Here is a 27,777-nt window from a genome sequence, read left to right as displayed (position 1 = left end):
ATCCAAAGTGTAATTAATAAGTTCACCATGTTCAAAGGGATATTCTGCTTCCTGTTTTTTTACCCATCATCCAATAGGTTCCCTTCTTTGTGAGGCATTGGAAAACCTCCCTGGTGTGTGTTCCATGTTTGAAATTCATGCTTGACTGAGGGACCTTACAGATAATTCTACGGGGTACAGAGATGTATTCATTAAAAAACATGTTAAAACACTATTACTGCACACAGAGTGAGTCCATGCAACTTAAGACTTGTTAAGCAAATATTTACTCCTGGACGTATTTAAGCTTGCCCTAACAAAGGTCTTGAATACTTATTGACTCAAGACATTTCAGCTTGTCATTTTAATTTGTACACATTTCTAAAAACATAATTCCACTTGCCATTATGGGGTATTGTGTGTAGGCCAGTGAAACATCGCAACGTAATCCATTTTAAATTCAGACTAACACAACAAAATGTGGAAAATATCAAGGGGTGCGAATACTTTGAAGGCTCTGTACCGACATGTAGTTGTTGATAGACACTGACTATATTCATCATGCATTAAGTGAATCTAAATGGGTGAAGTTAGTCAAAATAAATCTGCAGATAACTTAAATTAGTGAAACTTATCAAAGATCAAGTCCTTTTGACAATACAAATTCTAATATCCTACTGGTAATCAAATATAAAGTGAATATCACAAATCCATCTGGATAGACTGTGGGATACGTTCCTTGGAGCCGACAGCAACTCACGTCTTAGGTACTTGTTACATCTAATTGAGAAGTGTCGGACAGCACGTGGTTTGGAGACGGTGTATATACAAGGTAATTAGTCGTATTGAAAAGCAGCCGAGCAGAACCGACGAGGAGCATGGCAGACAGAAATGATTTAGATGACATTTCACAGAGTGCAACAGCAAGAAATGACCTAATTGTCAAATATAATTTTACTTGTCGAAAGATTTATGAAATTGTTGTAATACATCATCGATTTTGCCAACCACCAATTAGGCTATAACTGCATGCTCTGTCAAAACTTAACAAGGAGGCCTCTGTCGTTGTCAGTGGGCTAACAAATTATAAAGCATTGAAAAGTATCTTTGGAGATGTTCGTTTTTTTAACACCCAAAATTAATTCCACTTTACATCATTGTAATGTCAATCCAAAGTGAGAGTAACATTGATGTAGCCATACTTGTAAATTGTACATAATAAATACAATGTGTGAATGTACTTTCATGGAAAACCCAGAAACATTTCAAGCCAACTCCATTCTGTTCAAGTTTTGATAAAAAAAAATTGTTTTTACTTAGTGGAGAGCAGTTGGAATCATTTCATTGAGTGTTAAGTCTATCAAACCAGAACACTCTGTAATATAAAGATGACTAAATTTGATACCGTTTGCAATTGCAGAAGTGTTCGGCTGTATATTGTAATGCTGTAAACGTTTACAATACAGTTAACATAAATCAATTCCATCAAAACTACTCAGACGTGTTACCAGAATTTTTTATTTGTACAAATAGGTTTAAGAAAACATTTTAAAAAACAGAACTGATTAAAACTACAGTTTATAATATGACATTAACAAAGATATTCGACTAGAGTCTTGAGTTCTTTGCAGGTCTTGACAACGTCAGGAACAGAAGACAAAGTCTGTAGAGAAAGAAAAGGAAAAAGTGTCAAGTCTAATGCCAAACTATCAATATGCACCAAGTAACACATATGAATATGACCATTTCTATTAAAGGTAGACTCGGAAAAATGACGTTGCCACGAGCAGCACTGCAGATACTGAGATGAGCTAATTGCAAGACTTCACTCTCACACAGTATTTGCACAGAATCACATCACGCTTTTACAACTTGGCAGCCACAGGACCAAAACAGGGGAGAAGTGGAGCCTCGCGCTTCAGTGCTCTTAGTTATTGTGGAAATGGACCCACTATGCTGTTTCTTTCAACATCTATGTCATATCGCTGACTCTACCTTTACATTTCAAACAGAAACATGTATATCCCTGTACTCACCTTTCTGACCGTCTCAATCATATCGTCAAGGACTCGAAGTTCCTTCTCCGCTTTCTTCTGGTTGGTGTCGTGGATCATTTGCTGCAGAAACAGAGGGGAACATTGAAGATGGTGACTTGTGCATTGGATACCACTTACAGTTGAAGTAGGAAGTTTACATACACCTTAGGCAAATACATTTAAACTCAGTTCTTCACAATTCCTGACATTTAATCCTAGTAAAAATTCCCTGTCTTATGTCAGTTAGGATCACCACTTTATTTTAAGAATGAAATGTTAGAAAAATAGTAGAGAGAATGATGTATTTCAGCTTTTATTTCTTTCGTCACATTCCCAGTGGGTGAAATAATCTGTCTGTAAACAATTGTTGGAAACATTACTTGGTGTCATGCACAAAGTAGATGTCCTAACTGACTTGCCAAAACTACAGTTTGTTAACAAGAAATTTGTGGAGTGGTTGAAAAATGAGTTTTAAATGACTCCAACCTAAGTGTAAGTAAACTTCTGACTTGAAGTGCTTTCTTTAAAGCTGGAATCCTTAGTTGCAACATCCATTTGTGGACTTGTAAATTAATTATACACACCCATTGATCCTTGAAGAATATAACTTATATAAATTACTCATGAGCTTAGTTCAACTGTCATAGCCAATCAGAACCCAGAAAATAAGCTTGTTTTAAATGTAAAACACTTTATAGCCTCATAACATGGTTAAAACTATAATTTTGATATCATAGATGGAGATGCATCCATAGCTCTGCATAGGAATTTGAGAGTGGTTACATTTCTCTAGGCCCATCCCTCAAATGTTCACCAAATCAGAGGCGGGGTGACACACTTGTGTATAGATCGTATAGACACTTACATGTCTCTTGGCTCTCTCCAGAAGCTTTGCTCTTCCTTCCTCAGCTTCCAACAGAGTCCTCTTTAGTCTTTCCACCTGTGGTGGAGACAGTGTTTTTTATTTTATTTATTTGACCTTTATTTAACCAGGCAAGTCAGTTAACATTATTATTATTATTATTATTATTTAACATATTCTTATTTTCAATGACGGCCTGGGAACAGTGGGTTAACTGTTTAAGGTCCTACTGCCTGTCAAAGACCACTAGTGTTGGAGGGAAAGGATTGCTTGGTCTTTCAAGGCTGCAGGGTTGGTGTGAGGGAATGTATTTGAGATGTAATTGTGGCCAATTTAAAACAACCCAAGGTTGGGTCATGTAGGGCGCTATGGCGCGTTCAGATCGAAATATTCTGGGCAGAATGACAAGTGTCTAGCTGTGGGGACAGCAGAGACATGGACACCGTAGGGTAGCCCTAGCAGTTCTTACAGGGATAACAGGCAACCTATGGTCTGGATTGTACCTCTTTCAGTAGGCGGATCTTGTCGTCCATGGAATGCATGCTGTGTGCTGATTGGTTGCCGGTCTTTCTTAGCTCGTCCCTTAGAGCCTGGGACTCCACCTGTGATTGGTGCAGTGAAAGGCGCAGGTCTGCCACCTCCCTACACAGCTCCTACAGAACACAGCAGCAATAACAATAGGCTAAATGGAAGCACATCATGACATATAGGTGACAATTCACACAAGGATAAAATGTTGTCTAAGAACTTTCAGGAAGACGAAATCAAGTGAATGTAGACAGTATTTTTTGGTCAAAAAAGTGATATAGTCCCTTACTTTGTTCTCAGATTTGTGCTTGTAAAGAAACTCCCTGGCCTCATCCACTTCACTGCAGATCCTCTTCATAGTGTCTACCTCCTAGTAAAACAGAACAAATTACCTGGGTTCAGCCTCAGTCACACAGACCACTATTCACCAAAATACCATGTCAGTCAAGTAATCAGACATGTCTCATGTCCTGTAGCCAAGAAACTAATAAAAAATGTGTAGATTGCTCAGTAAAATAATCTATAATGCACAAGTATTGGCAGCACTTTGCCAATATGCACATCAATACAGAGTTTAACACAGGTAAGAAGTTAAGTGTAACTAAAACTGGTGTTTTTAGTTGTACGGTCTGATCTGAGAGCAGTGTAGTGTCTCACCTGGGCTTTGTTCTGTAGAGCCACCTGGTCCCGGCCTAGCTGGGTCTGGAGACGGCTCAGCTGGCCCCTCAGCTCGGATACCTCAGCCCTGTGTCTGTGGGCCTGGGCCTCCTGCTCCCCCTGCAGCCCACAGCTGGTATCGCAACACAATTATTGGTTAGGTTTACTCAGCGTATCCCAAACCCTGTGCACCAAAGTGTGATTAGTTAATTATTTGAATCAGCTGTGTAGTGTTGGGGCAAAAACCCAAACGTGCCCCCCTTAGGGTCCCGAGGACAGAGTTTGGGAAACCCTGGGTTTAACCCTAATATGATGGAACTTGACATAGGACAGGCAGTGTTTCCCACACTGGATTCAACTTCAACTAATCATCAAGCCCTCAATGAGTTCAGGTGTGTTTGCCGGGGCTACAACAATGTGTGGTGTTGGGGTTACTGGAGGGCTGGAGTTGGGAAACACTGACTTATGGTGACCAGAAAGGTAAATAAAACAGTAAATAATTGAATGCTTAAAGGAGAAATTGTAAGCTTCACATCTCAACACAAAATAAATGCCACACACGTCACACTGCTTACATGGTGTTGTTCAGTGCCTCCTGCTCGGTGTCCTTGCTCTGTCGTAGCTGTGTGATGGTGGAGCCGAGCTCAGAGACTGTGTTAGCCAGGTCTGCTAGCAGCTCCACCACGCTACTCTGATCCTCCTCTGGAGGCACCACTGGAGACCAGGAAGGGAGGGCATTTAGTGACTGGGCCCAGGACACATCAATACAGACAAACAAATGGGTTGTGTCCAGTAGGTACTAAACGTTTTGAAACAGTGAAACAGGTGAGGTGCTACGAACTTGTCCAATAAGAACACACTTTAGTTTTTCGTTGTAAGGTTTGCTACAGTGTACCCTGCTGAACAGAACCCAGATACCCCCTGGGGAGATGCGATGGAGGCCTCACCCTGACACTTCTTAGGAGTGATGGGTGCGAGGCGAGTGAAGGCACTGGTCTCGCTGCCCAACCCTTCAGCTTGTGGTTGTGTGTCATTGACCTGCGCCAGGTCAGTGGTGATGGCCACCATGATGCTGTCCACGAAGGAGGTGGAGGGATGACGCTCAACATGGAGGGAGGGCTGGGACACCTCGTCTTTACCACAGACCTCTGGCTTCTGAAATAACGCCACACATCACAACAGACTGATAAAGGGTGTGTGCAGTGTGTGTGATTACCTTGGTGGTCAGAGCAGTGTGAACATCGTTGGTCAGTCATGTCAGTGTGTGGTGTAGCAGGGTGTGTGTGATTACCTTGGTGGTCAGAGCAGTGTGAACATCGTTGGTCAGTCGTCTCAGTGTGTGGTGTAGCAGGGTGTGTGTGATTACCTTGGTGGTCAGAGCAGTGTGAACATCGTTGGTCAGTCGTCTCAGTGTGTGGTGTAGCAGGGTGACCCCAGTAATAGCCTGGTCTAGCTGCTCTACCAGGTCCAATTGGATTGACTGGGCTCTGGCCTGACTGTCCTCCAGCTCTGCCTGCAAAGCCTCCCTCTCAGCCCTGACACACACACACACACACACACACACACACGCACACACGCACACTTGTTCAATTGTTTGTAATAACCACGTCCCATGTAGTCATGAGACAACCCCACTCCCACACACACCCCCCAGGACTCATCACAGCTCAACTCATTAAAAATAAATCATGTCTAATAACTAAATGTACTATGACTCCACAGTGAGTGGTAGTGGGTCTTACTGGAGGTGGCTGAGGGCTCCTTTCAGGTCCTCACACTGGATGTTCCTCTCCCTGAGCCCCTGTAGGTTAGCCCGGAGGGTCCTCTCACTCTCCACCACCTGCTCCCTGGCCATATCATTCTCCATCTGTAGGAACTACACAGGGGAGGAGGAACAGAGCTGTTACACATAGCACTCACCACGGCTGAGTTTAGGATCAGCACACAGGAAGAGAGGGAGCTCTACAGAGTAAAAGAAGGAGAGCCTGGTAAGGAACAGAGAAAGAGACAAAAAGCTAGAGGAACTCAAAGCAAGAGAGCACCACCACATACAGTACTGTAGAGAGATATCCAGAGGTCCACCTACCTCGTTCATCTCCATCATGCTGTTGAGCTGCACGCGCACTTCATGGAGATTCTTCAGCTTCAGGCTCTGGCTCTGGGAGTGGCTCTGCAGCTGGCTCAGCTGCTCCTCGCTGTGGGCCAGAGCCTGGGACAGCTCACATACACGCTGCTCTGACTGGACCAACCTGGACACAGGAGGGGTTCAATGAAACGTTATAAAACGGGTTGTTTGGATCCTGGATGCTGATTGGTTGCTATGCGAGAGTTGTGGGACTCCTCCCACAAAATAGCATGTGCTAATTCCACTGTCCTGCAGCCCAGGCAGGAAATCCATAAACTTTATATCCCTCGGGGTAAAAAAAAGCATCTCCACATTAGTTTTCCATGCTACTATTTGGTTTGCAACAGTTAGAGGCAGACAGGTCGTTTTATACAAGCCCTATGACCTTGCACCAATGTATCATTTTACACATGGATTTCTCCTGTGCCAGTAGGCTTGAACACAAAACTAATAATTCACCATGGAAACCGTAAACAGTCAGAATTCCATTCATTCCTTAACCAGTGCAGGAATGAAAATAATGATTCTAATTAACGACTGGGTCAAAACATGAGAAAATAACTAATGACCAGAACACAAAAACAAATTTACCCGTTCAAAATAATGTTTAATGAAAAAGATATATATATATGTTTTTATTAATATGCTGGCAACTGTTATAAAAGCAATAAGGCATAACTCCCTCCTAAGGGCTGTTCCCTCTGCCTTGATTCAGGCCTAAGAACATCCCGTAGTCAGGAGTAATCCCTGGGTTCTCATGCCTTATTGCTTAATTAAACTCAATGACTAAACATGCCTTAATAGTTAAACCAATGTGCATTATTGATTACAAATAGCAAAAGGTATGCGTGTCTTAGTTCATGTTAAATCATCTTTATAGCTGCAATGTGATGGGGCTAAACAGAAAAATACATCAGAATAGCTCATTTCAATGGTAAAACAGATTTAAATAGTAGTGATGATAAGAGAAATGAGGTAACTGAGTTCACTTACTGGTTGGCCCTGTCGGTAGCTTGCTGGACTTCTTGCCATGACTGTTGCAACCTGAAATAAGAAAGTTAAGGTTATTTTTCTCTATATATAAAAATATGTTTAATTGACAACTCCCATAGTTGAAGCACCATAACAGCTTAGAGTGAACTTTGAACTGACTTGGTGGACTCTGCAGCCAGGGCCTGCTCTAGGAAGGCATAGGAGGCCAGGGTAGATGAGACGGTGGCAGACAGCTCCGTGACCTTCCTCTCCAGCTGAACTCGCTCCTCTTCTCCCTCACTCAGCTTCTGACGCAGAACACCCAACTCTGAGAGAGGGAGAAGGCGGGAGAGAGAATGACAATGCTAGATTATAAACATATCAGCACTTATTTTTAAACTTACCACAATAACACTTTAAACTCAAATGCTATCTTCAATGGTTTGTTTCAATCCCTACCTGAATTGATGATGGTGGCCTGCAGATTCAAGTCCCCAACCTCCTGTCTGGCATCTTGGAGACTCACGTTGGTTTGGTCCAGTTCCTCTTGGATCTGTCATGTAGAAGTGAGCCACGACGCATTGGAATGAAGCCATAACATTGTGGAGAGACGAGTTGCAGAAGATAACAGAGAACAGAGCAAATAGAACAGGCAGTAGAGACATTGTGAGTTGTGGGAGATGAGAGAGATAGAGTAAAGGGAGGTCAGACCTGCTCTCTCTCCTCCACAGCTTGGTCTCTCTCTGAGAGGTGCTGGTCTCTCTCTCCTATAGCGTTGGCTGCCTTCTCATTCAGCTTCACCAGTATAGGAGTTGTCCTCTGGAGGAGACGCCTGGCTGTTTTCAGCTGGGGAGAATATGACATCTTACACACGTGTCGTACAGAACAAAACGACACATTGCAACCATTTGGATGTCTTTTCTTTCCTGACAAGACAATGTAGCCTCCAGGTTAAGACATACCTCTTGATGCAGACTGTCGTGATCGCTCATGGTTCCTCTCAAAAGCTCAGATGCAGAGTTGAGGGATTCCACGTAGGCCTTGTTCAATGTAACCTGAGTAAGGACACACACATGAGCACGGGAAAACAAATACACAGCACCAAAATAAGCATAAGCCGGGAACCAGGCGATTGCCTCTAGCCCTGACCTCAGACTGTGTGGGGTACCTGTTCTGGGTAGGTCTTGTTCAGGGCAGCCATCAGCTCCTGGTGAGATCCCACACTCTCCTCCAGCTCAGAGATACGCACGGCACAGTGAACCCTCAGCTGCTCAGTTACACTGAAGGCTGCGTCCCTGGCGGTGAAAGCCTCCTCCATCCGTCTCCTCATGTCCTCTCTCTGCTGCAGGGTGTCTCTGACCTTCTGCACCATCCTGACCTGGGTCTCCTTGCACTTCTCATAAAGGGACTTCATCTGACCATACCGTGTAACCAGGCTCTGCTGGTCCTCTTTAACTAGGTCTCTTATCTGTCTCATGCTGCTGAGAGCAGCCTCAGTGTCTCCACTCAGGGCTGTCATGGTGCTCCTGGTGTCCTGCATGCTGTGGAGTAGGTTCTGTAGAGTGGTTTGGTCCAGTTCTAGCTCCTTGATCCTCTCCAGGGCCGTCACATACAGGTCTTTGTAGGTTACCGTCTGGCTGAGTTCAGTGTGGTCGGTCTGGACCAGCTTGTCTCTGAATTCTGAGGGCCCGGGGCCCCTAGAGTGGCCCTGTTCCCTGGCTGTGCACAGCTGCTGCACCAGGGCCTCCACCATGATGAGAGTGGAGGTCAGCCTCTGCTCCAGCTCCTGTCTGGGGACCCGACACAGGCTCCCAGGGGCCAGACTGACACAGAGAAAATAGTCAGTTATCATACCACACACGGGAAATACTTGTGAACACTTCTCACAGACAAACACCAAAAAACAATATTTACATGGTTCATATTACATAAACAAAGAACATTTGACAGAGTTCTCACTCACAAAAACACACAGGCCATTACTCACTTCCAGAGCAGAGTCTCGGTGCTGGTGCAGGCGTCAGACACAGAGAACTCCCTCTTCCTCTCAAACTGACCAGAGGTGTTGGCACTGCGGTCTGTCCGCCTCACTGGAGTGGTGCCAACACACATGCTGTGGCACTCCACAGCCACGGTCCCCGCTGTAGTATCCACTACAGGAGGGGCGGGAGCAGGTGTAGGGGCTAGGGAAGGGTTGCTAACAGGGTCCATCTTGCCCGATGCCAGGATGAGGAATTGGGCCATCTGGATGAGTTGCTGCTGAAAGGGCTCCTCACAAACCAACCTTGGTAAATGATCAAAAAGACCCATCTTTACTTTCTCCACCTTGGGTTGGGATTTTACATGAGGTACATCTACTTCTGGCCTCGTCTCCACAGTCTCTGTGACTGGGTCTGGAGGAGGGGGCTTGCAGGTCGATGCGGCACCCACTGCCGTCGAGTTGAACTTGGGCAGAGGCATGGGGCTCTCCAGGACGGCCCCCCAGAGTCGGCTGTCTGGGTTGGCGGGGACAACGGAGCTACCCTCAGCAGAGTTGAGGACACAACCCCTACCATTTTCCAGAGCGGATTCCTCCATTTGGGCGAAAGACGATTTCTGAATGCCCCTTCTTCTGGTCATGGGGGTAGTGCTAAGAACGGGGCTGAAGATCTCCAACTGTAAAGCATCACCACCGCCGGCCCACGTCGCTACAGAGGGGATCTTGGGTAGCTCAGTCAACACGTGAGCAATGTTCTCAGAGCTCGCTTTGTCTGTAGTGTTGGAGAGAAGAGGAGCGTTACTGCTTGAACCCAGCGCGCTGTCTGTGGCCCCACTGGACTCCTGCATTGAACCATGAGAATGGGAGTGAGAGGCTATCGATGGGTAGTCCTCATCTACAGGTGTGGAGCTCCTGGCCGAGGCTCCAAACTCATTGCAATGGGAGCGGTCAGTTTCCAACTGTATAGCTGGAACCATGGCGCTGTCTTCAGGAGAATAACCCTGTTTGGGGCCTTCAGGGAAAAGCTGACAGGCGACCTCATCCAGGTCCTTCAATGACCTTAAGGATGCATTTCCCATTGAGGGTTCACTGATGGCAGCGGCATCCGCTTTCCACACGCCACCTTCACTTTCCACATGGCTGTAAGGGTGTTTTGCATGATCGGAGGACTGCTCCTCTATGATGCTTGGGTTGACCCTGTCGTTGTATGGTAGATGACTTGTCACAGTCTGATTCTCAGGTAGGAGGATAGTGTCTTTGGACACTCTGGTGGACTCTGAGACTTCAACCTCAAGCCCAGTGCAGATGAAGGATTTGACTGTCACATGTCCTTGTCCGCCAGTGGCATTTTGAACACCAGTTGACTCTTCATTGGTATGTACCATCTCTATGGATTTCATAGTTCTACAATGTGTAGGTTCTTTGAAGGAAAGGCGTGCAATAGAGGCCACATTACAATAGAGGTGATCTGCGTGGTCATCGATGGACTGCATGTGCAACTCATCTACTATAACACTTTGATATATACTGTCGTTGTATGGCTGATGGTGGTTTGCAGGCTGATCCATTGGTAGGAGTATAGTCTCAAGTGCCACCCTGGAAGCCTCTGAAACTTCCACCTCCCCTCCAGTGCAGATGAAAGACTTAAATGTTACATCTCCCTGTCCGCCAGTAACAGTCTCAGTGATGTGGGCTATATCGGTGAACTGTGGAACACTAAGACTGGCGTTTGAACCCCCATTAAAGGACAGGTCAGCTTTAGTTGTGGCCAAATCTCTTTCCAAATCACAATAGACGTGATCCACATGGTTGTCGCAGCATTGAGTAACCATACTGTCAGAGAGACATGTGTTTTCATCGTCATAGCCAGGAAGAGAAGAGATGTTCAGTTGATTCTTGGGTAGCCGGATGGTTTCGTCTGCAACCCTTGAGGGCTCTGAAACCTCAACCTCACCCCCAGCACAAATGAAGGACTTGAAGGTAATGTCTCCAAGTCCACTGCTTGTATCAACAGCTGTGTCCTCAGTAGTAGGAGCTGTATCGCTGGTAGTAGTTTTATCACTGGGCTTTGGAACACTAGGAGAGCATAGGACCTCAGCTGGTGGAGGGCAATGTGTTAACGGGTCTGTGTAGATGAACACAGCATCATTCTGTAGGGAGAATGGGAGAAGTATAAGTTTACATTTCAAACAACAGTTCAGTGAACAGGATCCATAGGCCCATAGCTTGGCTGTTCGTCATACCTTGGGTGTTTTGAGGATATTGCTGCCCGACCCTGATCTCGATTTGAGTCTAGAAGATGGGGTTGAGACATGGCGCATTTCATTCTGGACACACCTCAATGGGGTGCGTTCTCCAGATCTTGTTGAAGGCTGGGTGCATTGAGAGAAGCCAACATCCAGTTATTGATAAACAACGTAGCTAGTTAATGTTAGTGACTGCTATCCACAATTATGGTCAAAAGTTATGTTCAGTAACTTCATAATACATGTGTGAAATGCAAATCTTACCATGGTCTCTCTAAATGTATGTGATCTTCTCGTGGACATGAGGGCTTGCGTGGCTGGGCTACTGTCAGAATACAAACACCCTGTCATTATTGTTGGAGCCATATCAGACCTGTTACCAACTTGCCTGGCTAGTTAGCGTTCAGATAAGTGATGGGGTGTATTCATTGGTCGGATTCAGTTGCAAAACGTCTATTGGACTAATTCAAGTAAGTCCCTCCCCGTTTCGTTCCGTTTAATAAACGTTTTTCAACAGAATCGCCGGAATTAATACACCCCTGATGTAGGTAGCTATGTAACGTTAACTATGGAAAATATAACGTTATTAACGTTGACTGAAATTAATAATAGGCCTACCATTGAGCATATTATCCATTGTGTTAAATGACAGAGCTCATGCAGAATTTGAGTTTCACGGGGACATTTGTGTAACGTTCGTTAGCGAACGTTAGCTAGCGTTATCCCATAACGTTAGCTGGCTAACGTTATGAGTTATGACCCGATTTCAAATATTTGGCTGCAAAGCGCTGTAAATAAGTCAGAGCTATTTCATATGGTTATTGTTAACAGCTACTTAAAATATTTGCTAAATAAAATGTTTTTGAATGAAGTAAACAAACCTGCTGTAGGAGTAAACGTCAACCGCCTGTTCTTTCAAACATGAGTAGGTTCGCTGCTATTGGCTATAAACCGTAAACGTAAACTCTCCAACGCCTTCACGTAGTAAATCTATGGGTCGCCTTTTACCCATTACTGACACCTGCTGTTGTGTTTGTTTCGTGTATGGTATTATTTTCAAACGTTTCAGATGCTACATGTTCTCAAAGACAAAATTCAATGGAAGTCACAGCCCTGCCCATACTGGATTTTAGTAATTTTATTCATAAGACTGTATTTTATTTTCATACAAAAGACTTAACATTCAAACATTCCAAATCAAGTTGTATACAAAAACAAACTTTTAGGGAGATTACAGAAATGCCAGATGGATCAACTGCATCTAACCCTCATTGCATCTGTCCCACTCAATGATTGGTATTAACTTTTTAATACAGACACATCAAACTTCATTATATTGAATACTGCACTATATTCCATCACACAAAAACAACCATCCATATTCCATCATCATCAATAAACCTTCAGATAAGCAAAATATACATTCATTTCTGTCTGACAAGCTGAACTTTTTCAGTTCCTGGATCCTGACCAGTGGTTTAGAAGTGACCCTTGTCTCCCCTCTAGCTCTGTGGTGCTGGAGCTCCTGCTTGTCAGCCCCATCCTGATCATGGGTATCACGGTCACACTGCACCGGCGGCGGAACGAGCCAATGGCCGTCCTCTCTTTCAGCAGGCTGTCGCTGATGGCGTCCAGGGACATCTTCCTTCCCTTCCCCCGGCACTGGCGGAGCAGGGTCCCCACAGTGGGGTTGGCCCCCAAGTGAGGTGTCCTCCTGCGGTGGAGGAGAGAGGAAGGAGGACGGGGCTGGGCCTGGGGCCGGTAGGAAAGGCTGATCTGACCCAGTAAGGCCTCGGTTAGACTCCTCATGTATAACTTCCAGTCCTTAGATGGGGAGGGGGTGGTTGTCTTCCCTTCCTTCCCCTGCTTAGACCCTTCAGTCAAGGCCTTCTTTGTCTCAGGTTTTGCCTCTGGTGGCTTCACTGTTTTATAGAAGTTCTCCCTCTTTGTCCATAGGGTTTCTGGAAGGGGCTTGAAAGGCAAGTCCTTTCGGAACAATGGAGGTAGACCTTTCTCTGGCTGAGGCTTCAGGTGACCTGTGACCTTGTGGCCAATGGCACAATTAATGGCATTCTGCTTGACTGCTGTCTGGTGTTTGACCAGAACTTGACCGGGTTTATCATGACCACAAAGCCTGGGGACTGCGGCCTCAGATATGTCAATGCTCAGACAGTACTTCTTCATGGTTTTCAGCAGCAGGTCATTGATAGGACCGTTACCTACCTGAGCTGAGTACCACAGAGCCATGTGACCGTGCTTGTCGACGTGGTTCAGGTCATAGTCCAGCGCTTGGAGGAACAGCCGAACCAAACCCAGACGCCCGTACAAGACCGCATACACCAGAGCGGTTCGACCGTGGCGGTCACAGATCCCCACATGGCCTCTGTGAATCAGGAGCATGCGTGCTACACCGAGGGACCAAGACTCCCCATCATGGAGGCAGCAGAGCATTAAAGGGGTCCTCCTCTCCTCATCCCTGCTGTTGACGTTAGCCCCAGCCTCGATTAACCTTCTAGCTAGAATGAAGTCAGCCTTTAATATAGCCTGGTGGAGATTCAGTGTTGCCATTGCTTCCTAGGCAATTCAAGTCAACTGGTGAAGGCGTAGTTGTTTTCTCTCTGTTCAGTGAACTATTTACATCCAATTTAACAACACACAATTCATTTGTTGTAATTTGCTGAACCTAAAAACAGCGTCTCCTCAAACGAAAATACCCACTATGTGTGTGTTACTCTGAACCTTCAATTCTCTCACACACTCTCACAAGAATACAAAGTAGTAGTGTGAAAGAGCGATTTGCTGTTGCTATTGGAAAGGGGAGTGGTTCTAGTAGTAAATCTATGCCAGACAATGAAAGGCCCACCACTCCACTCCATCCAACAATGACAAGTTGACCAATCCCACAGACTGTTGTCACACTGGATATAGACAGATGGCAATTAAGTTCCCAATATAAATCCCTGAATTTAAAAGACTTTGTACTGGACATTGGATTACTAAAACTGAGAGGTTGACAAAGGTCAAGGGAAATACTGGAAGCAATTTTGGAATCCATATCCTATCATAACGGAGTCGTTATTAAAACTGTGCAACAATCTAACTTAGATAGTAAAGGCGTGTTCACTACCATTACTAAACAGAACTCAACCGTAAAGATTCCATCTGATAAGTGATAGTGTGCACTGCAGTGTACTGAGGTGCTCTCTCCCAGCCTAGAGGTGCTTGGAATAAATGCTCTTTAATGTAACTTACTTAGTAAAATAAAGTGTTACGATCATACGGTATAACCAACCATTTCATCAAGCACTCTATCTTCACAGGAAAATTAAAACAATGTTTTAATTAAACCATTTTTAAACAAAAATATAAATGAAACATGTAACATTTTCAACGATTTTACTGAGTTACAGTTCATATATGGAAATCAGTCAATTGAAATAAATAAATGAGGCCCTAATCTGATGGATTTGACATTCCTGGGAATACAGATATGCATCTGCTGGTCACAGATTACTTTAAAAAAGAAGTAGGGGTGTGGATCAGAAAACCAGTCAGTATCTGGTGTGACCACCATTTGCCTCATGCAGCGTAACACATCATCTTCGCATAGAGTTGATCAGACTGTTGATATTGGCCTATATCCAATGTGAAGAAGAAGAGTCTGTTCTTACAGCGGCTCCTCCAATACACTGACCTGGGGTCAGCAGATAGGAACCCCCTTAATGGCGGCCTCAGCCTCCTATGGATCGTGCAGGAACCGGAACCTGGGTCGGTCACGAGATTCTAGAGAAACGGGGACATTGATAGAGGAAGAAGCCAATGAAAATATATCTACTTTAACAATTATAGCAAAATGGATGACGGAGAAACATTACTTTTTTAAAATACCGTTGACTTTAATTTGGTAGAATAGTTTAGGCATGAGATGCATCTATACAAACCTGCTGCAAAAACAATTGGCGCCACAATGGTGCTCTCTGGTGGATGAATGCAGAACTCAGTCCTTTTAAAAAGCAATAAAGCTATCAAGTCAACCTCAGCTCGGGGAGAATTCTATAGGCTTACCTGCACTGATGGGATAAAAGGAACTCCCCCAGCGCTCTCTCTGCATGGGGGGGGGTGAAGTGCACCTCCAGACTGGTCACAGGAGGCTCCCTGATCCAGCTGGGAACTCGGGGAAAAAACGAGCTCCAAATTGGAATTCCAAGTTGGGAACTCTGGCCTCTTTCTAGAGCTCCGACATGAAGATCCCTGACGTCATGATTCAACCTTCCTCTTTTCCAAGTTCCCAGTTATCTTGAAAGCACCGTAAATCCAGAGAATGACAGACTTTGAAAGTTTCATGACAAATTCTTCCCACAAGAAGGACCCCAGTGCCACCTTCCCGTTCAAGTGAGCACAGCACAACGGTGAGTCCAAAAATATATTGTATACTGCTGCATAAATTATGTAATATGCCAGGGAGATAAGTATACTGTAGCTAAGAAAGTAATACTAAGTGTAGGTTGTGTAGTAAGCAGTCAGTAGCCCATGTGCCTCACCCTAGTCATTTGGTCCCTTTCCCCCTCAAAACAAAGCCTACTGTGCTGACTTGGTGGTGCACATTTAGCATATACCCTGTTTAAAAAAAATGTAATAATCAAATATTGTAAGTGCTTTCATTGTCTGCTTATATGCCCCCTTCTGACTTGGTGTACAGGGGAAAATACTGTAAGAACGGCCCATGTTCTGTTGCTGTACATTTCAAAAGTGCTGAACAAATAGATTTTTGACAACGTCTGTTTTAGCTCACTCCTTAATGTCTTAATCAAAATTACAGATTGCTTCTTATCCGCTCATCGTTCCCTTATGCCATAGTTTGCACATCTCAATTGTCAGTAGAAACCACATTTGTTCAGCAAGGCAGCCATATTTTTTTAAAGCAGTAAATGAGGTTGAATGAACTGTTTCGATACCAGACAAGGCTCCGTTGATAGGCAGGTGTAGCAGTGGTAAGGATTAATTCCCTCCATGGTGCTGAAAATAAAGCTTTGCTTTTGGGACAGTTTGTGGGCACCGTTTGTCACCGTTATAATGGAGTTAAGTATTGTTTAGTGTTGTGTTGTGTAGTGGCTTTGCTGGAATGCATCTACAAAAAGGTTGAGTTTGCCCCACCAAGATTTACATGCTAAAATGATTTGACAACTTGGAACAGCACATCATGCCATTTAGGCTGGCACATTTTCAGTTTGCGTAATCTCCAAACAGCCTGTCACTCACAGATTCAGACTTGAGGCAAATTAAGGCTATTTTCTTGCCTGCCGAAATCACCCCCCCGCCCCACCCCCCGTTCTATTTTGGACACTTATTCTTTGGACACTGTGTTAATTAACAAACCGCCAGACGAGCTTCAACGCCATAAAACACTCCTTCCGTGTCCTCCAACTGCTCTTAAATGCAAGTCAAACTAAATGCATGCTCTTCAACCGATCGCTGCCCGCACCCGCCCCGCCCGTCTAGCATCACTACTCTGAACGGTTCTGACTTAGAATATGTGGACACCTACAAATACCTAGGTGTCTGGTTAGACTGTAAACTCTCCTTCCAGACTCACATTAAGCATTTCCAATCCAAAATTAAATCTAGAATCGACTTCCTATTTCACAACAAAGCATCCTTCACTCATGCTGCAAAACATACCCTCGTAAAACTGACTATCCTACCTATCCTTGACTTCGGCAATGTCACCTCCGACACTCTACTCAGCATTCTCTTGTTGGCTGGCCCTCGCTTCATATTCGTCGCCAAACCCACTGGCTCCATGTCATCTATACGTTTTTGCTAGGTAAAGCCCTGCCTTATCTCAGCTCACTGGTCACCATAGCAGCACCCACCCGTACTATGCGCTCCAGCAGGTATATTTCACTGGTCACCCCCAAAGCCAACCCCTCCTTTGGCCGCCTCTCCTTTCAGTTCTCTGCTGCCAATGGCTGGAACGAATTTCAAAAATCACTGAAGCTGGAGTCTTATATCTCCCTCACTAACTTTAAGCATCAGCTGTCAGAGCAGCTTACTGATCATTGCACCTGTACACAGCCCATCTGTAAATAGCCCACCCAACTACCTCATCCCAATATTATTATTATTTTGCTCCTTTGCACACCAGTATCTGTACTTGCACATTCACCTTCTGCACATCTATCACTCCAGTTTTTAATTGCTAAATTGTAATTATTTCGTCACTATGGCCTAATTATTGCCTTACCTTCTTAATCTTAATACATTTGCACACACTGCATATTGATTTTTGTATTGTGTTATTGACTGCACGTTTGTTTATCCCATGTGTAACTCTGTGTTGTTTGTGTCGCACTGCGTTGCTTTATCTTGGCCAGGTCGCAGTTGTAAATTAGAACTAGTTCTCAACTGGCTTACCTGGTTAAATAAAGGTGAAATAAATTTACATTTAAAAAGTAACATTTTGCGACTGCAAGGCCTGGCATACTTCAGAATCATTTTGGTAGCTCATGTGGACAAATAGCCAAACCGAAAACTGCAGACATTACTAGTGCCTCCCCCGCTATCAAACCGACATAAAACATTAAATGATTCAGAAATCTCAACGAGCAAGCAAGTCGCAGTCATGAAGAATTGAGTGCGTGCGCGTCCACGCGAAGAGGGGTGGAGAATTCTGGCAAGGGGTGCTTTTCGGCACAACACCGGAATGTTTTTATAGTTTCTTATTTAATACCCCGTCCAGCTGTTCGCGGTAATGCACCGTTAACTTTGGATGCCAACCGCGGTTAAACCTTAAACCCCATTGAAGAAGAAGTAGAACGCTCCAGCCCAAGTTACACCACCCCATTCCCGAAAATGGATCGCTCCTACAGACAGTGAGTCACGTGGCCTGCTATATAAACCAGGCAGGCAAGCAGCCAGCTATACTGCTCGATTGAACGTAACAATGGGTAAAATGAGTGACCTAAGGGACTTTGAGCGTGGTATGATCGTAGGTGCCAGGCGCGCCGGATCAAGTGTCTCAGAAACGGCCGCCCTCCTGGGCTTTTCACGCACGACAGTTTCTAGAGTTTACCGAGAATGGTGTGACAAACAAAAAACATCCAGTCAGCGGCAGTCGTGTGGGCGAAAACAACTAGTTGATGAGAGAGGTAGAATGAGAATGGAAAGAATCGTGAAAGCTAACAGGCGGGCCACAAACAGACAAATAACAGCGCAGTACAACAGTGGTGCGCAGAACGGCATCTCGGAACGCACAACTCGGCGATCCTTGTCACGGATGGGCTACAGCAGCAGACGACCACGTCGTGCAAACGAGGAGTGGAAAAACATCGCCTGTGTAGATACGGTAAGGAGGCAATAGAATGTAGACGGTTCTATTGTCATTGGCCAGATTGGCCCACATTCAACAAATCTGGCCTAACTAAGTGGAAAGTCGTCAAATCCGTCATGATTTATTTAGTGTAACTGGCCCACAGTGGTTAAGTCCAATTTTAATATAGTTGGTTGTTTTCGCTGCATAACATTTAGAAGTTACCCCTTTTTAGATTTAGAAGTGACTGCCAAATTCTAACTCCCTTTCCTATAAACTGGGTAGCGTAGATAGTATACAGAAGTCGTGGTAGTCAGTCGTTTTAAACTAATGCATGTGTTGGTTGACATCCATACAAGCATTATACTCCAAGTTTTACCTCGACACACAGTATAGTGTGAAATACACATAAATAATATCCTAAATATAGGCTATTTTGCTGGGGGACGAGGAGATTTGGGATCTTCCTTCACTGTCCTTTAACTCACGCGTTTCCATGGCAATGCCATCGTTTGTTTTGGTTGGATTGATTGACCTCTTTACCATGTCAGCTGGCTGTAATCTCCAGGAGACACGTTTGATGTCAGCAGTGCTGTAAAAAGTACTCACTACATATTCGTCACCAAACCTACTGGCTCCAGGTCATCTACAAGTCTTTGCTAGGTAAAGCTCCGCCTTATCTCAGCTCACTGGTCACCATAGAAACACCCACCTGTAACATGCGCTCCAGCAGGTATATTTCACTGCTCTTCCCCAAAGCCAACACCTACTTTGTCCGCCTTTACCTTCCAGTTCTCTGCTGCCAATGACTGGAACGAATTGCAAAAATCACTGAAGTTGGAGACTTCTCTCCCTCACTAACTCCAAGCATCGGCTGTCAGAGCAGCTTACCGATCGCTGCAGCTGTACACAGCCCATCTGTAAATAGCCCACCCAACTACCTACCTCATCCCCATATATATATATATATACACACACACACTGCTCAAAAAATAAAGGGAACAGTAAAATAACACATCCTAGATCTGAATGAATGAATATTCTTGTTATACTTTTCTTTACATAGTTGAATGTGCTGACAACAAAATCACACAAATTATCAATGGTAATCAAATTTATCAACCCAAGGAGGTCTGGATTTGGAGTCACACTCAAAATTAAAGTGGAAAACCACACTACATGCTGATCCAACTTTGATGTAATGTCCTTAAAACAAGTCAAAATGAGGCTCAGTAATGTGCGTGGCCTACACATGCCTCTATGACCTTGAATCCTCGAGCTGACAAAGTGAAAAGTCTGGATGTGACCTTGAGCAAGGCACTTAACCCCAATTGCTCCACGGTCGACATTGATGATGGCAGACCTTGGCCGTGGTCTGACTCTCCAAGGATGTCTCGGGCAAGGGGGATATGGAAAAATAATAATAATTCCAATTCATACATGTGTATTAATACACATTAATGTGTAAAATAGGACAAATATAAGCCCTCACCATATGATATATGCATAAAATTACATTTGAATGTGTGTATTCTCAATTTTGAGTGTTTGTAGTGCAGCTGTAAACAATGTACGCAAACATTAAAACAAATATTCTGTCTGAATTACATATATATATTTTTTTCCCTTATAGGTACGGGAACTTGTCCTTGACAACTGTAGCTCAAATGAAGGAAAAATTGAAGGCCTTACAGCAGAATTTGTCAGTCTGGAATTCCTCAGTTTGATAAATGTTGGTTTAATCTCTGCCTCCAACCTTCCCAAACTTGAGAAACTCAAGAAGGTAAAGTTTTGCTTTAGAATTTATTTATTTTTTACACAAGCTTACACTTACATTTACAGTACCTTTTTTTTTACACATTTTGTGTTGGAGGGGAGAAGGGGTAAAAAAAGCAATTGACTACGTTCCTAATGGCACTACCTTTTGAGGCCCCTTCGTCTAAAGTAGTATGTAAGGAATAGGGTTTCATTTGGGACGTAGTCATTATTTTCTGAAAGGCTGTTACTTGCTTTGGTGTTTTTGGACAGAAGTGACTGATATCTTCACATTATGTTGCAGTTGGAACTCAGTGACAACAGAATCTCTGGTGGCCTTGACGTGTTAGCAGAGAAACTCCCCAACCTCACACATCTAAATCTAAGCGGGAACCAACTGAAAGACATCAGGACATTGGAACCTTTGGTAGGTACACAACTCCCGGTAGAGCACAATACAGTGCGACACAATCTCATTGTCTCAGGCTGTCTCAAATGACACTTTTCCCTTTTGACCATAGACCTAGTTGGCAGTGTGATGTTTGTTTCCCTATGATAGTAAAGTTAATGCTGACAGACACTGCAGCTCTGCTTCTAGCTCCTAGGACGCTGACACACGCGTCCTGTCAGCTAGCTAGAAATTGTGCAAAAATTAGTTTTTCAAAGGAAAGTAGACAATGAATGTAGGGTGTTCCAGCAAGAGTGGACATCGAAATATTTATTTATTGAGGTATCAGGAAAAGCTGTATGCACAGAGTGGATCGCTGTCCTGAAAGACTACAACTTGTTCTGACACTTCCAGACGAAGCATGCAGAGAAATACAGGAATATGTTTTCTGAGCAGTGGGCAAGTGCATCGAAAGAGTTGCTTTGTCAGTTGCAAAAGCAGCAAGGACTTTTCACAAAACTGCATTCAGCAAATGACAAAATTGCAAGAGCTAGCTATGTACTGTCCCACAAAATTGCTAAACATAGCAAGCCATTCGCTGAGGGTGAATTCATTGAAGAATGTTTAATTGACTCTGCAGCAATACTTTGCCCCGACAAGAAAGAGCTGTTTGAAAATGTTTCCCTGTCAAGACGAACAGTGACACGGCGTGTTGAGGACGTGTCAGAGAATATGGAACGACAGTTGAAAGACACGGTAAAGGATTTAGCCTATTTAGCCTGGATGAGAGCAGTGATGCATGTGACATGGCACAGTTGTTGATATTCTTACGTGGCATAACCCCAGACTACAGAGGAGCTTGCTTCAGTGCAGTCAATGAAGTGCACAACCACAGGGAAAGGTTTATTGGGGGAGGTTAATAAGTGTGTGGCAAAGCTGGGACTGCGTTTTGAAAAGTTCTCCAGTGGGACCACTGATGGTGCCCAAACTTGACAGGAGAAAACTTTGGCCTTTTGAAAAGGATACAAGATCAAGTAGCTGAGCTGAACCCAGATCAGAATTATTTTCCTGCATTGCATTATTCATCAGGAGGTGCTTTGTAAATGGGTACTGAAAATGAGCTATGTTGTGGATAAAGTCACTGAAGTAAGAGCAAAAATCATAAGCACAAAATCTTTAAACCACAGGCGGTTTGTCTCGCTGTTGGAAGGGTCATGCAGATCTCCCCTACCACACAAATGTGAGATGCCTGAGTTTGGGGAAGGTGCTTAAAAGGGTTTGGGACCTGAAGTCCGAGAGTGCTGAGTTTTTGCAAGTGAAGGGAAAATATATGGATTTCCCTCAACTGCAAGATAAAGAATGGTTGGCAGATTATTTTGTTGCCTTCACCGTGGACATCATGGCCCTCATGAATGAACTGAATTTCAAACTACAAGGGAAGGGCCTTTTTTACACATCAGATGTACAGCCTGATCAAAACCTTCAAGGGAAAATTACTCCTCCTGACACGCCAAGTAGAAGCCAACAATCTCACCCACCTTCCGACACTACTAGTCTGTTCCCTATCAGATGACAACAATCTCACCCACCTTCCGACGCTGCTAGTCTGTTCTCTCAGATGACCAGTGGGAGAAGTATACATCGCTGCTGCGTACTTTGAACAGTGAGTTCTCATCGTTTTGAGGATTTCAAAGTGTTGGAAAATGACATGCTGTTGGTTTCCTCTCCTTTCACCTTCAATGTGGATAACGCTCCCACTGACCTGCAACTTGAGCTTATTGAACTTTAGTCTGATGCAGTGATTGTTTAGAATAGTTCTGTAATGTCACTGACAAAGTTCTATGCATGTCTCAAACAAAACTTTCCAAAGATGAGGAGTCCTGCTCAGAAGATGTTTGTACTCTTTAGGTCAACCTATGTATGTGTCTAGAAGAAAAAGAAACTCACCTATTTAGGCGAGGTGCTGGCTAGCGGAGTAAACTTGAAAATAAAGGAGCCGCACACTATAGGAGCTCAGATGCAAACATTTAATATCCAACGTTTCGACAGCCAAGCTGTCTTCATCAGGATATAATTACAAACGCTGCGGGATGACTCGTTTTTATATAGTGTCAAAAGACACACCGGTGTCTGTAATCATGGCCAAGAGTGGCCTAATATCATTGGTTAATTCTCAAATATTAAAACTGCATACAAAGAACAGCATACAAAAACAAATGGATAGCATACGATAGATTCATTTTAGACTACACAAGCTTACAAACAATTACAATGGTAAAGTCACAAGAATGGCTTCAGATCAAAGTCTACATTGAGACTGAAGGGAACAAGGGTCTTTAAATTAAAGAGCCAGGCAGTCTCTCGTTTTAACAATAAATGATCAAGGTCACGCCCTCTCCTAGGGAGGGTGACATGTTCGATGCCAATATAACACAGAACCTATGTATGTGAACACAGACATTTTCAGTGATGAAATATAGCAAGTCAAGTCACAGATCATCTCTTACTAACTCTCACCTTTCAGCAATCCTGCACATAGTGACGTCAGAAACTATACCTGACTTCACTGCTCTAGTCAATGCCCATCAGACTTCACTTCTCACACAGTAGTTTAAATGTAATGTTGAGCGCTTTAACTTTCTTCTGTTTTTGTGCATACCTGTTAACAAGAGTTCTGTCCGTGGTGCTGAATGCACAGTGTACTTTTCCCTCCATATAGTTAATTGCATGTTTTAATAATGAAAATACCTACCAAAAGGAGAACATTGTGGTTTATTTATGTGCATGTTAAAGTAAAATAAGTAGCATATCTGGATGTGATTTACAGTAATATCTGTCAAACAGTCATACACATGATGTATAATCCTGTAATATGATTCTGGCCCACGATGGCAAAAATATATTCTGTCACCCTCCATGGGAAATAATTGCCCAGGCCTGCCCTAGACCCACGTCAATTTGCTTATCACCCCGATAGATCCACAGACAATACAATCACCATCGCACTGCACACTGCCCTATCCCATCTGAACAAGAGGAATACCTATGTCTGAATGCTGTTCATTGACTATAGCTCAGCCTTCAACATCATAGTACCCTCCAAGCTCATCATTAAGCACGGGACCCTAGGTCTGAACCCTGCCGTGTGCAAGTGGGTCCTGGATCTCCACTTTGCATCTCCACTTTGCTGATCCTCAACACTGGGGCCCCACAAGGGTATGTGCTCAGTCCCCTCCTGTGTACTCCCTGTTCACCCATGACTGCGTGGCCACGCATGCCTCTAACTCAATCATCAAGTTTGCAGACAACACAATAGTAGTAGGCCTGATTACCAACAATGACGAGACACCCTACAGGGAGGAGGTGAGGGCCTTGGTGGAGTGGTGCCAAGAAAATAACCTCTCCCTCAACAAAACAAAGGAGCTGATCTTGGGCTACAGGAAACAGCAGAGGGAGCACGCCCCCTATCCACATCGATGGGACCGCAGTGGAGAAGGTGGAAAGCTTCAAGTTCCTTGGCCTACACATCACTGACAATCTGAAATGGTCCACCCACAAAGACAGCGTGGTGAAGAATTCGCAACAGCGCCTCTTCAACCTCATGAGGCTGAAGAAGTTCGGCTTGGCCCCTAAGACCCCCACAAACTTTTACAGATGCACAATTGAGAGCATCCTGTTGGGCTGTATCACCGCCTGGTACGGCAACTGCACTGACCGCAACCACAGGGCTCTTCAGAGGGTGGCGCGGTCTGCCCAATGCATCACCGGGGTTAATCTGCCTGGCCTCCACGACACCTACAGCACCCGATGTCACAGGAAGGCCAAAAAGATCAAGGACATCAACCACCCGAGCCACAGCCGGTTCACCCCTCTATCATCCAGAAGGCAAGGTCAGTACAGGTGCATGAAAGCTGGGACCGAAAGACTGGAAAACAGCTTCTATCTCAAGGCCATCAGACTGTTAAATAGCCATCACTAGCCGGCTACCACCCGGTTACTCAACCCTGCACCTTAGAGGCTGCTGCCCTATATACATAGACATGAAATCACTGGCCACTTTAATAACGGAACACTAGTCACTTTAATAATGTTTACATACTGCTTTACTCATTGCGTGTGTGTGTGTGTTGTGACGGCCCTGAATTTTTCTGAACCGTCTCAGTGCAGCTCCTTCCAATAGGGCGCTTTCCCTTTAATTCCCAATTAAATAGCCAGTATCAGCTGCGCAAAAGTGGGTTGTGATGGAGACGTGACTGAGGATGTGTTCAACCCTCAGTTCCCTGTATTTTATTCCGTTGTTTTGTTGCCGTGTGTTTTGTAGCCTAAGAGAGTTTACCCAGGATCGGATCCACTCTTTGCGTCCCTGGACTACACCTCTCCGTTCTTCGTGGCCTTTCTCCGCTGGAGATCTATTGGCGGATTGGATTGTCTGACTGAATTCGACTGACTACCACCTTTTTGTATACGGTATTTCATTTGTTTGGATGTGATGTATACTGTGATTTGTGTAGTTAGTGGTAGTTGAGGACTTAATTAAGAGTTGATCCGCTTTAAGGTTCTGTGGTAAAGTAATTGTTATATTGATTGTATGTTTAATACTGGGTTTACGCTACACGGAACGAACGGACAAACATCGCGTGACAAAAGTCACTTGAGTTCACTGAACTCCTTTACCGGGCAGGACTCTTTTTAGGCCCGAGGTACAGGACATTTCTGGAGGAACCAGAACTCATTGTGATATTATTATATATGTGTGTAATCATTGTTGTTGCTAATACAACCCACGCAACAGAATATAATTGTTTTTGAAGTTCTTTTCAATGTTTTAAGGGTGTATGAAAAGTTTATTTCCATCCTGACTTTTATATCCTTTGTATTGGTGTAGACTTGACGGACCAGATGGGACTCATTCCCACCCAAACTAAAAGGAGAAACTAATGTTTTCTCTGGTAGGCACAACCTACCTGGCACCCCTATAAATAATAACCTCAAGTCAAAACCGTTACAGTGTGTATATTGTATTCCATTCTACTGTATTTTAGTCGATGCCACTCCAACATTGCTCGTCCCTAATATTTATAGATTTCTTAATTCCATTATTTTACTTTTAGATTTGTGAATTGTTAGATACTGCTGTACTGTTGGAGCTAGGAACACAAGCATTTCACTACACCCGCAATAACATCTGCTAAATATGTGATCATTTGATGTGGCACTCTACTATAAAATCTAGTGAGAGATTTTATTCAGGCAGTGTTGTTCACCCCCTAAATCCCCTAAACCATTTGGTCCCACAGAAAAAGCTGGATGGCCTGAAGTCTCTAGACTTGTTCAACTGTGAGGTGACCAACCTGAACGACTACAGGGAGAGTGTGTTCAAGCTGCTCCCTCAGCTCACCTACCTGGATGGGTACGACGTGAAGGACCGAGAGGCATCCGACTCGGACGGAGAGGTGGCCGGTGACGACGATGAGGGTGGGCAGCCATTTAGTTTTCTAGTTGCGGGAATACGAGGAAGTGCAGATGTGAGTGGAATGGGGGTGTTCTGTAGCTCAGTTGGTAGGCCATGGCACTTGCAAAGTTAGGATAGTGGGTTTGATTCACGGGACCACATACATACAATGTATGCTTGTATGACTAAGTCGCTTCAGATAAAAGCATATTATATATTACAATCCAGATTAGTACATCGTGGGTGTTTTGTCATTCAAGGGAATTCTATTGTGTATTTGGTAGGGTTTGTCAGCATGTATCTGTGTGACTGACAATGGATGTGATATATTTTATTATATATATATATTTTTTTTTATTTTAGAAGGGAATGGGGATGGAAAGGAGGAACACTTTGACAAGGACTGTGATGAAGAGGGAGTAGTAGGAGAGGAGGAGGAGGTAAAACCTTTTTTGGTTTGTTTGTGACTCAATAGTTTAATGTGGGGGTATAGTTTGAGAGCTCTGTGGATGCTGACCTGCTCTGTCACTTCTCTCCAGGAGGAAGACCTCGGCATTGATTATGAAGTTGACGATGGTATGTAATTTTCATACTTTTTGTCACAAGCTCATGTTAAAGCTCATGTTTCACGTTTGGATACTTTACTAAGTACAGCATCATAGTATAATAAGCCTTTCTCATTTCTCCCAGAAGTCAAGGCTGTCCAAGGAGAGAAGAGAAAGCGAGAGCCTGATGACGATTAAGAGCAAAAAACGAAAGCATAGTGTTACCAACTCCTTCCCTCTCCAATAGTTGTTACATAGAATGAGCCTTGACTAGAATACAGTATATACATATGAAGTGGGTAAAACAGTATGTAAACATTATTAAAACGGCAGAAGTCTCTAAGGTGCAGGGTTGAGTATCGGGTGGTAGCCGGCTAGTTACAGTGACTAAGTTCAGGGCAGGGTACTGGACGGAGGCCGGCTCGTGGTGACTGAGTAACAGTCTGATGGTCTGGAGATGGAATTTGTTTTTCAGTCTCTCGTTCCCAGCACTGTCTTCGCCTTCTAGATGGTAGCGGGTTGAACAGGCCGTGGCTCGGGTCCCTGATGATCTTCTTGGCCTGTGACACTGGGTGCTGTAAATGTCCTGGAGGGTAGACCGTGTGCCCCCTGGTGATGCGTTGGGCTAACCTCATCACCCTCTGGAGAGCCTTGCGGTTGCGAACTGTGCAATTGCCGTACCAGGCGGTGATCCAGTCGGACAGGATGCTCTCAATGGTGCATCTGTAGAAGATTGAGGGTATTAGGGGTCAAACCAAATTTCTTCAGCCTTGTCATGTTTTTTTTTCATACTGAATGCAGCCCTGGTTTGATTTAAGTCAAAACGATGTAAATACCTGAATGTTTGTTTAGCAACGAACAACGGGTGTTTCTACAAGTATTTCATTTTCAATAAATCTGCAAACATTTCTAAACTTGTTTTCACTTGGTCATTATGGGGTATTG

At 44.1% G+C, this 27,777-nt stretch overlaps 3 protein-coding genes across 4 annotated transcripts; 1 reads left to right on the top strand and 2 right to left on the bottom strand.

Annotated features, from left to right (window-relative positions):
- Window positions 1-1,478: 1,478 nt before the first annotated feature.
- Window positions 1,479-6,590, bottom strand: LOC124013292 (sperm-associated antigen 5-like). The gene is made up of 12 exons (XM_046327561.1): window positions 6,580-6,590; window positions 6,149-6,311; window positions 5,805-5,938; window positions 5,354-5,597; window positions 5,010-5,217; window positions 4,638-4,776; window positions 4,063-4,195; window positions 3,695-3,775; window positions 3,381-3,530; window positions 2,881-2,955; window positions 2,016-2,096; window positions 1,479-1,642 (listed from the first exon to the last, which is right to left on the bottom strand). Exons 1-12 carry the CDS (start codon window positions 6,588-6,590, stop codon window positions 1,571-1,573), a joined length of 1,491 nt encoding a protein of 496 aa, XP_046183517.1. The 3' UTR covers window positions 1,479-1,570.
- A 142-nt stretch (window positions 6,591-6,732) lies between these two features.
- On the bottom strand, window positions 6,733-12,294 carry LOC124012913. The gene is made up of 10 exons (XM_046326968.1): window positions 12,265-12,294; window positions 11,648-11,705; window positions 11,381-11,509; window positions 9,147-11,287; window positions 8,328-8,982; window positions 8,122-8,214; window positions 7,871-8,005; window positions 7,619-7,712; window positions 7,340-7,487; window positions 6,733-7,231 (listed from the first exon to the last, which is right to left on the bottom strand). Exons 2-10 carry the CDS (start codon window positions 11,684-11,686, stop codon window positions 7,177-7,179), a joined length of 3,489 nt encoding a protein of 1,162 aa, XP_046182924.1. The 5' UTR covers window positions 11,687-11,705; window positions 12,265-12,294; the 3' UTR covers window positions 6,733-7,176.
- A 5,716-nt stretch (window positions 12,295-18,010) lies between these two features.
- LOC124011975 (acidic leucine-rich nuclear phosphoprotein 32 family member B-like) lies at window positions 18,011-27,740 on the top strand. Of its 2 annotated transcripts, none has more exons than XM_046325267.1 (7): window positions 18,011-18,728; window positions 20,326-20,475; window positions 20,752-20,874; window positions 26,133-26,310; window positions 26,651-26,727; window positions 26,827-26,863; window positions 26,981-27,740. In XM_046325267.1, the coding sequence occupies exons 1-7, from the start codon at window positions 18,327-18,329 to the stop codon at window positions 27,028-27,030; spliced, it is 1,017 nt and encodes a 338-aa protein (XP_046181223.1). In that variant the 5' UTR covers window positions 18,011-18,326; the 3' UTR covers window positions 27,031-27,740. The 2 variants fall into 2 exon arrangements, with proteins under 2 accessions (XP_046181223.1, XP_046181222.1); XM_046325266.1 differs by having other exon boundaries at window positions 18,014-18,728; window positions 26,978-27,740.
- Window positions 27,741-27,777: the final 37 nt, after the last annotated feature.

This window comes from Oncorhynchus gorbuscha, linkage group LG24 (genome assembly GCF_021184085.1).
Source record: "Oncorhynchus gorbuscha isolate QuinsamMale2020 ecotype Even-year linkage group LG24, OgorEven_v1.0, whole genome shotgun sequence".
NCBI classification, from domain to species: Eukaryota; Metazoa; Chordata; class Actinopteri; order Salmoniformes; family Salmonidae; genus Oncorhynchus; species Oncorhynchus gorbuscha.
This window is presented reverse-complemented; position numbering and strand designations above follow the sequence as displayed.

Excerpts from the sequence above, each read along its gene's own strand:
- LOC124013292 (XM_046327561.1), bottom strand. Across the intron at positions 5,218-5,353 it reads ACACTGCTCTGACCACCAAG|AAGCCAGAGGTCTGTGGTAA; the intron begins GTAATCACACAC and ends GCGTTATTTCAG. Across the intron at positions 1,643-2,015 it reads TGATTGAGACGGTCAGAAAG|ACTTTGTCTTCTGTTCCTGA; the intron begins GTGAGTACAGGG and ends CTTTCTCTACAG.
- LOC124012913 (XM_046326968.1), bottom strand. The coding sequence starts at position 11,686 with ATGTCCACGAGAAGATCACATACATTTAGAGAGACCATG. Across the intron at positions 8,983-9,146 it reads ACCGAGACTCTGCTCTGGAA|TCTGGCCCCTGGGAGCCTGT; the intron begins GTGAGTAATGGC and ends TCTCTGTGTCAG. Across the intron at positions 7,713-7,870 it reads CTGTGGAGGAGAGAGAGCAG|ATCCAAGAGGAACTGGACCA; the intron begins GTCTGACCTCCC and ends TCTACATGACAG.
- LOC124011975 (XM_046325266.1), top strand. The coding sequence starts at position 18,327 with ATGGGTAAAATGAGTGACCTAAGGGACTTTGAGCGTGGTATGATCGTA. Across the intron at positions 20,476-20,751 it reads AACTTGAGAAACTCAAGAAG|TTGGAACTCAGTGACAACAG; the intron begins GTAAAGTTTTGC and ends ATTATGTTGCAG. Across the intron at positions 26,311-26,650 it reads GGCCGGTGACGACGATGAGG|AAGGGAATGGGGATGGAAAG; the intron begins GTGGGCAGCCAT and ends TTTTTATTTTAG.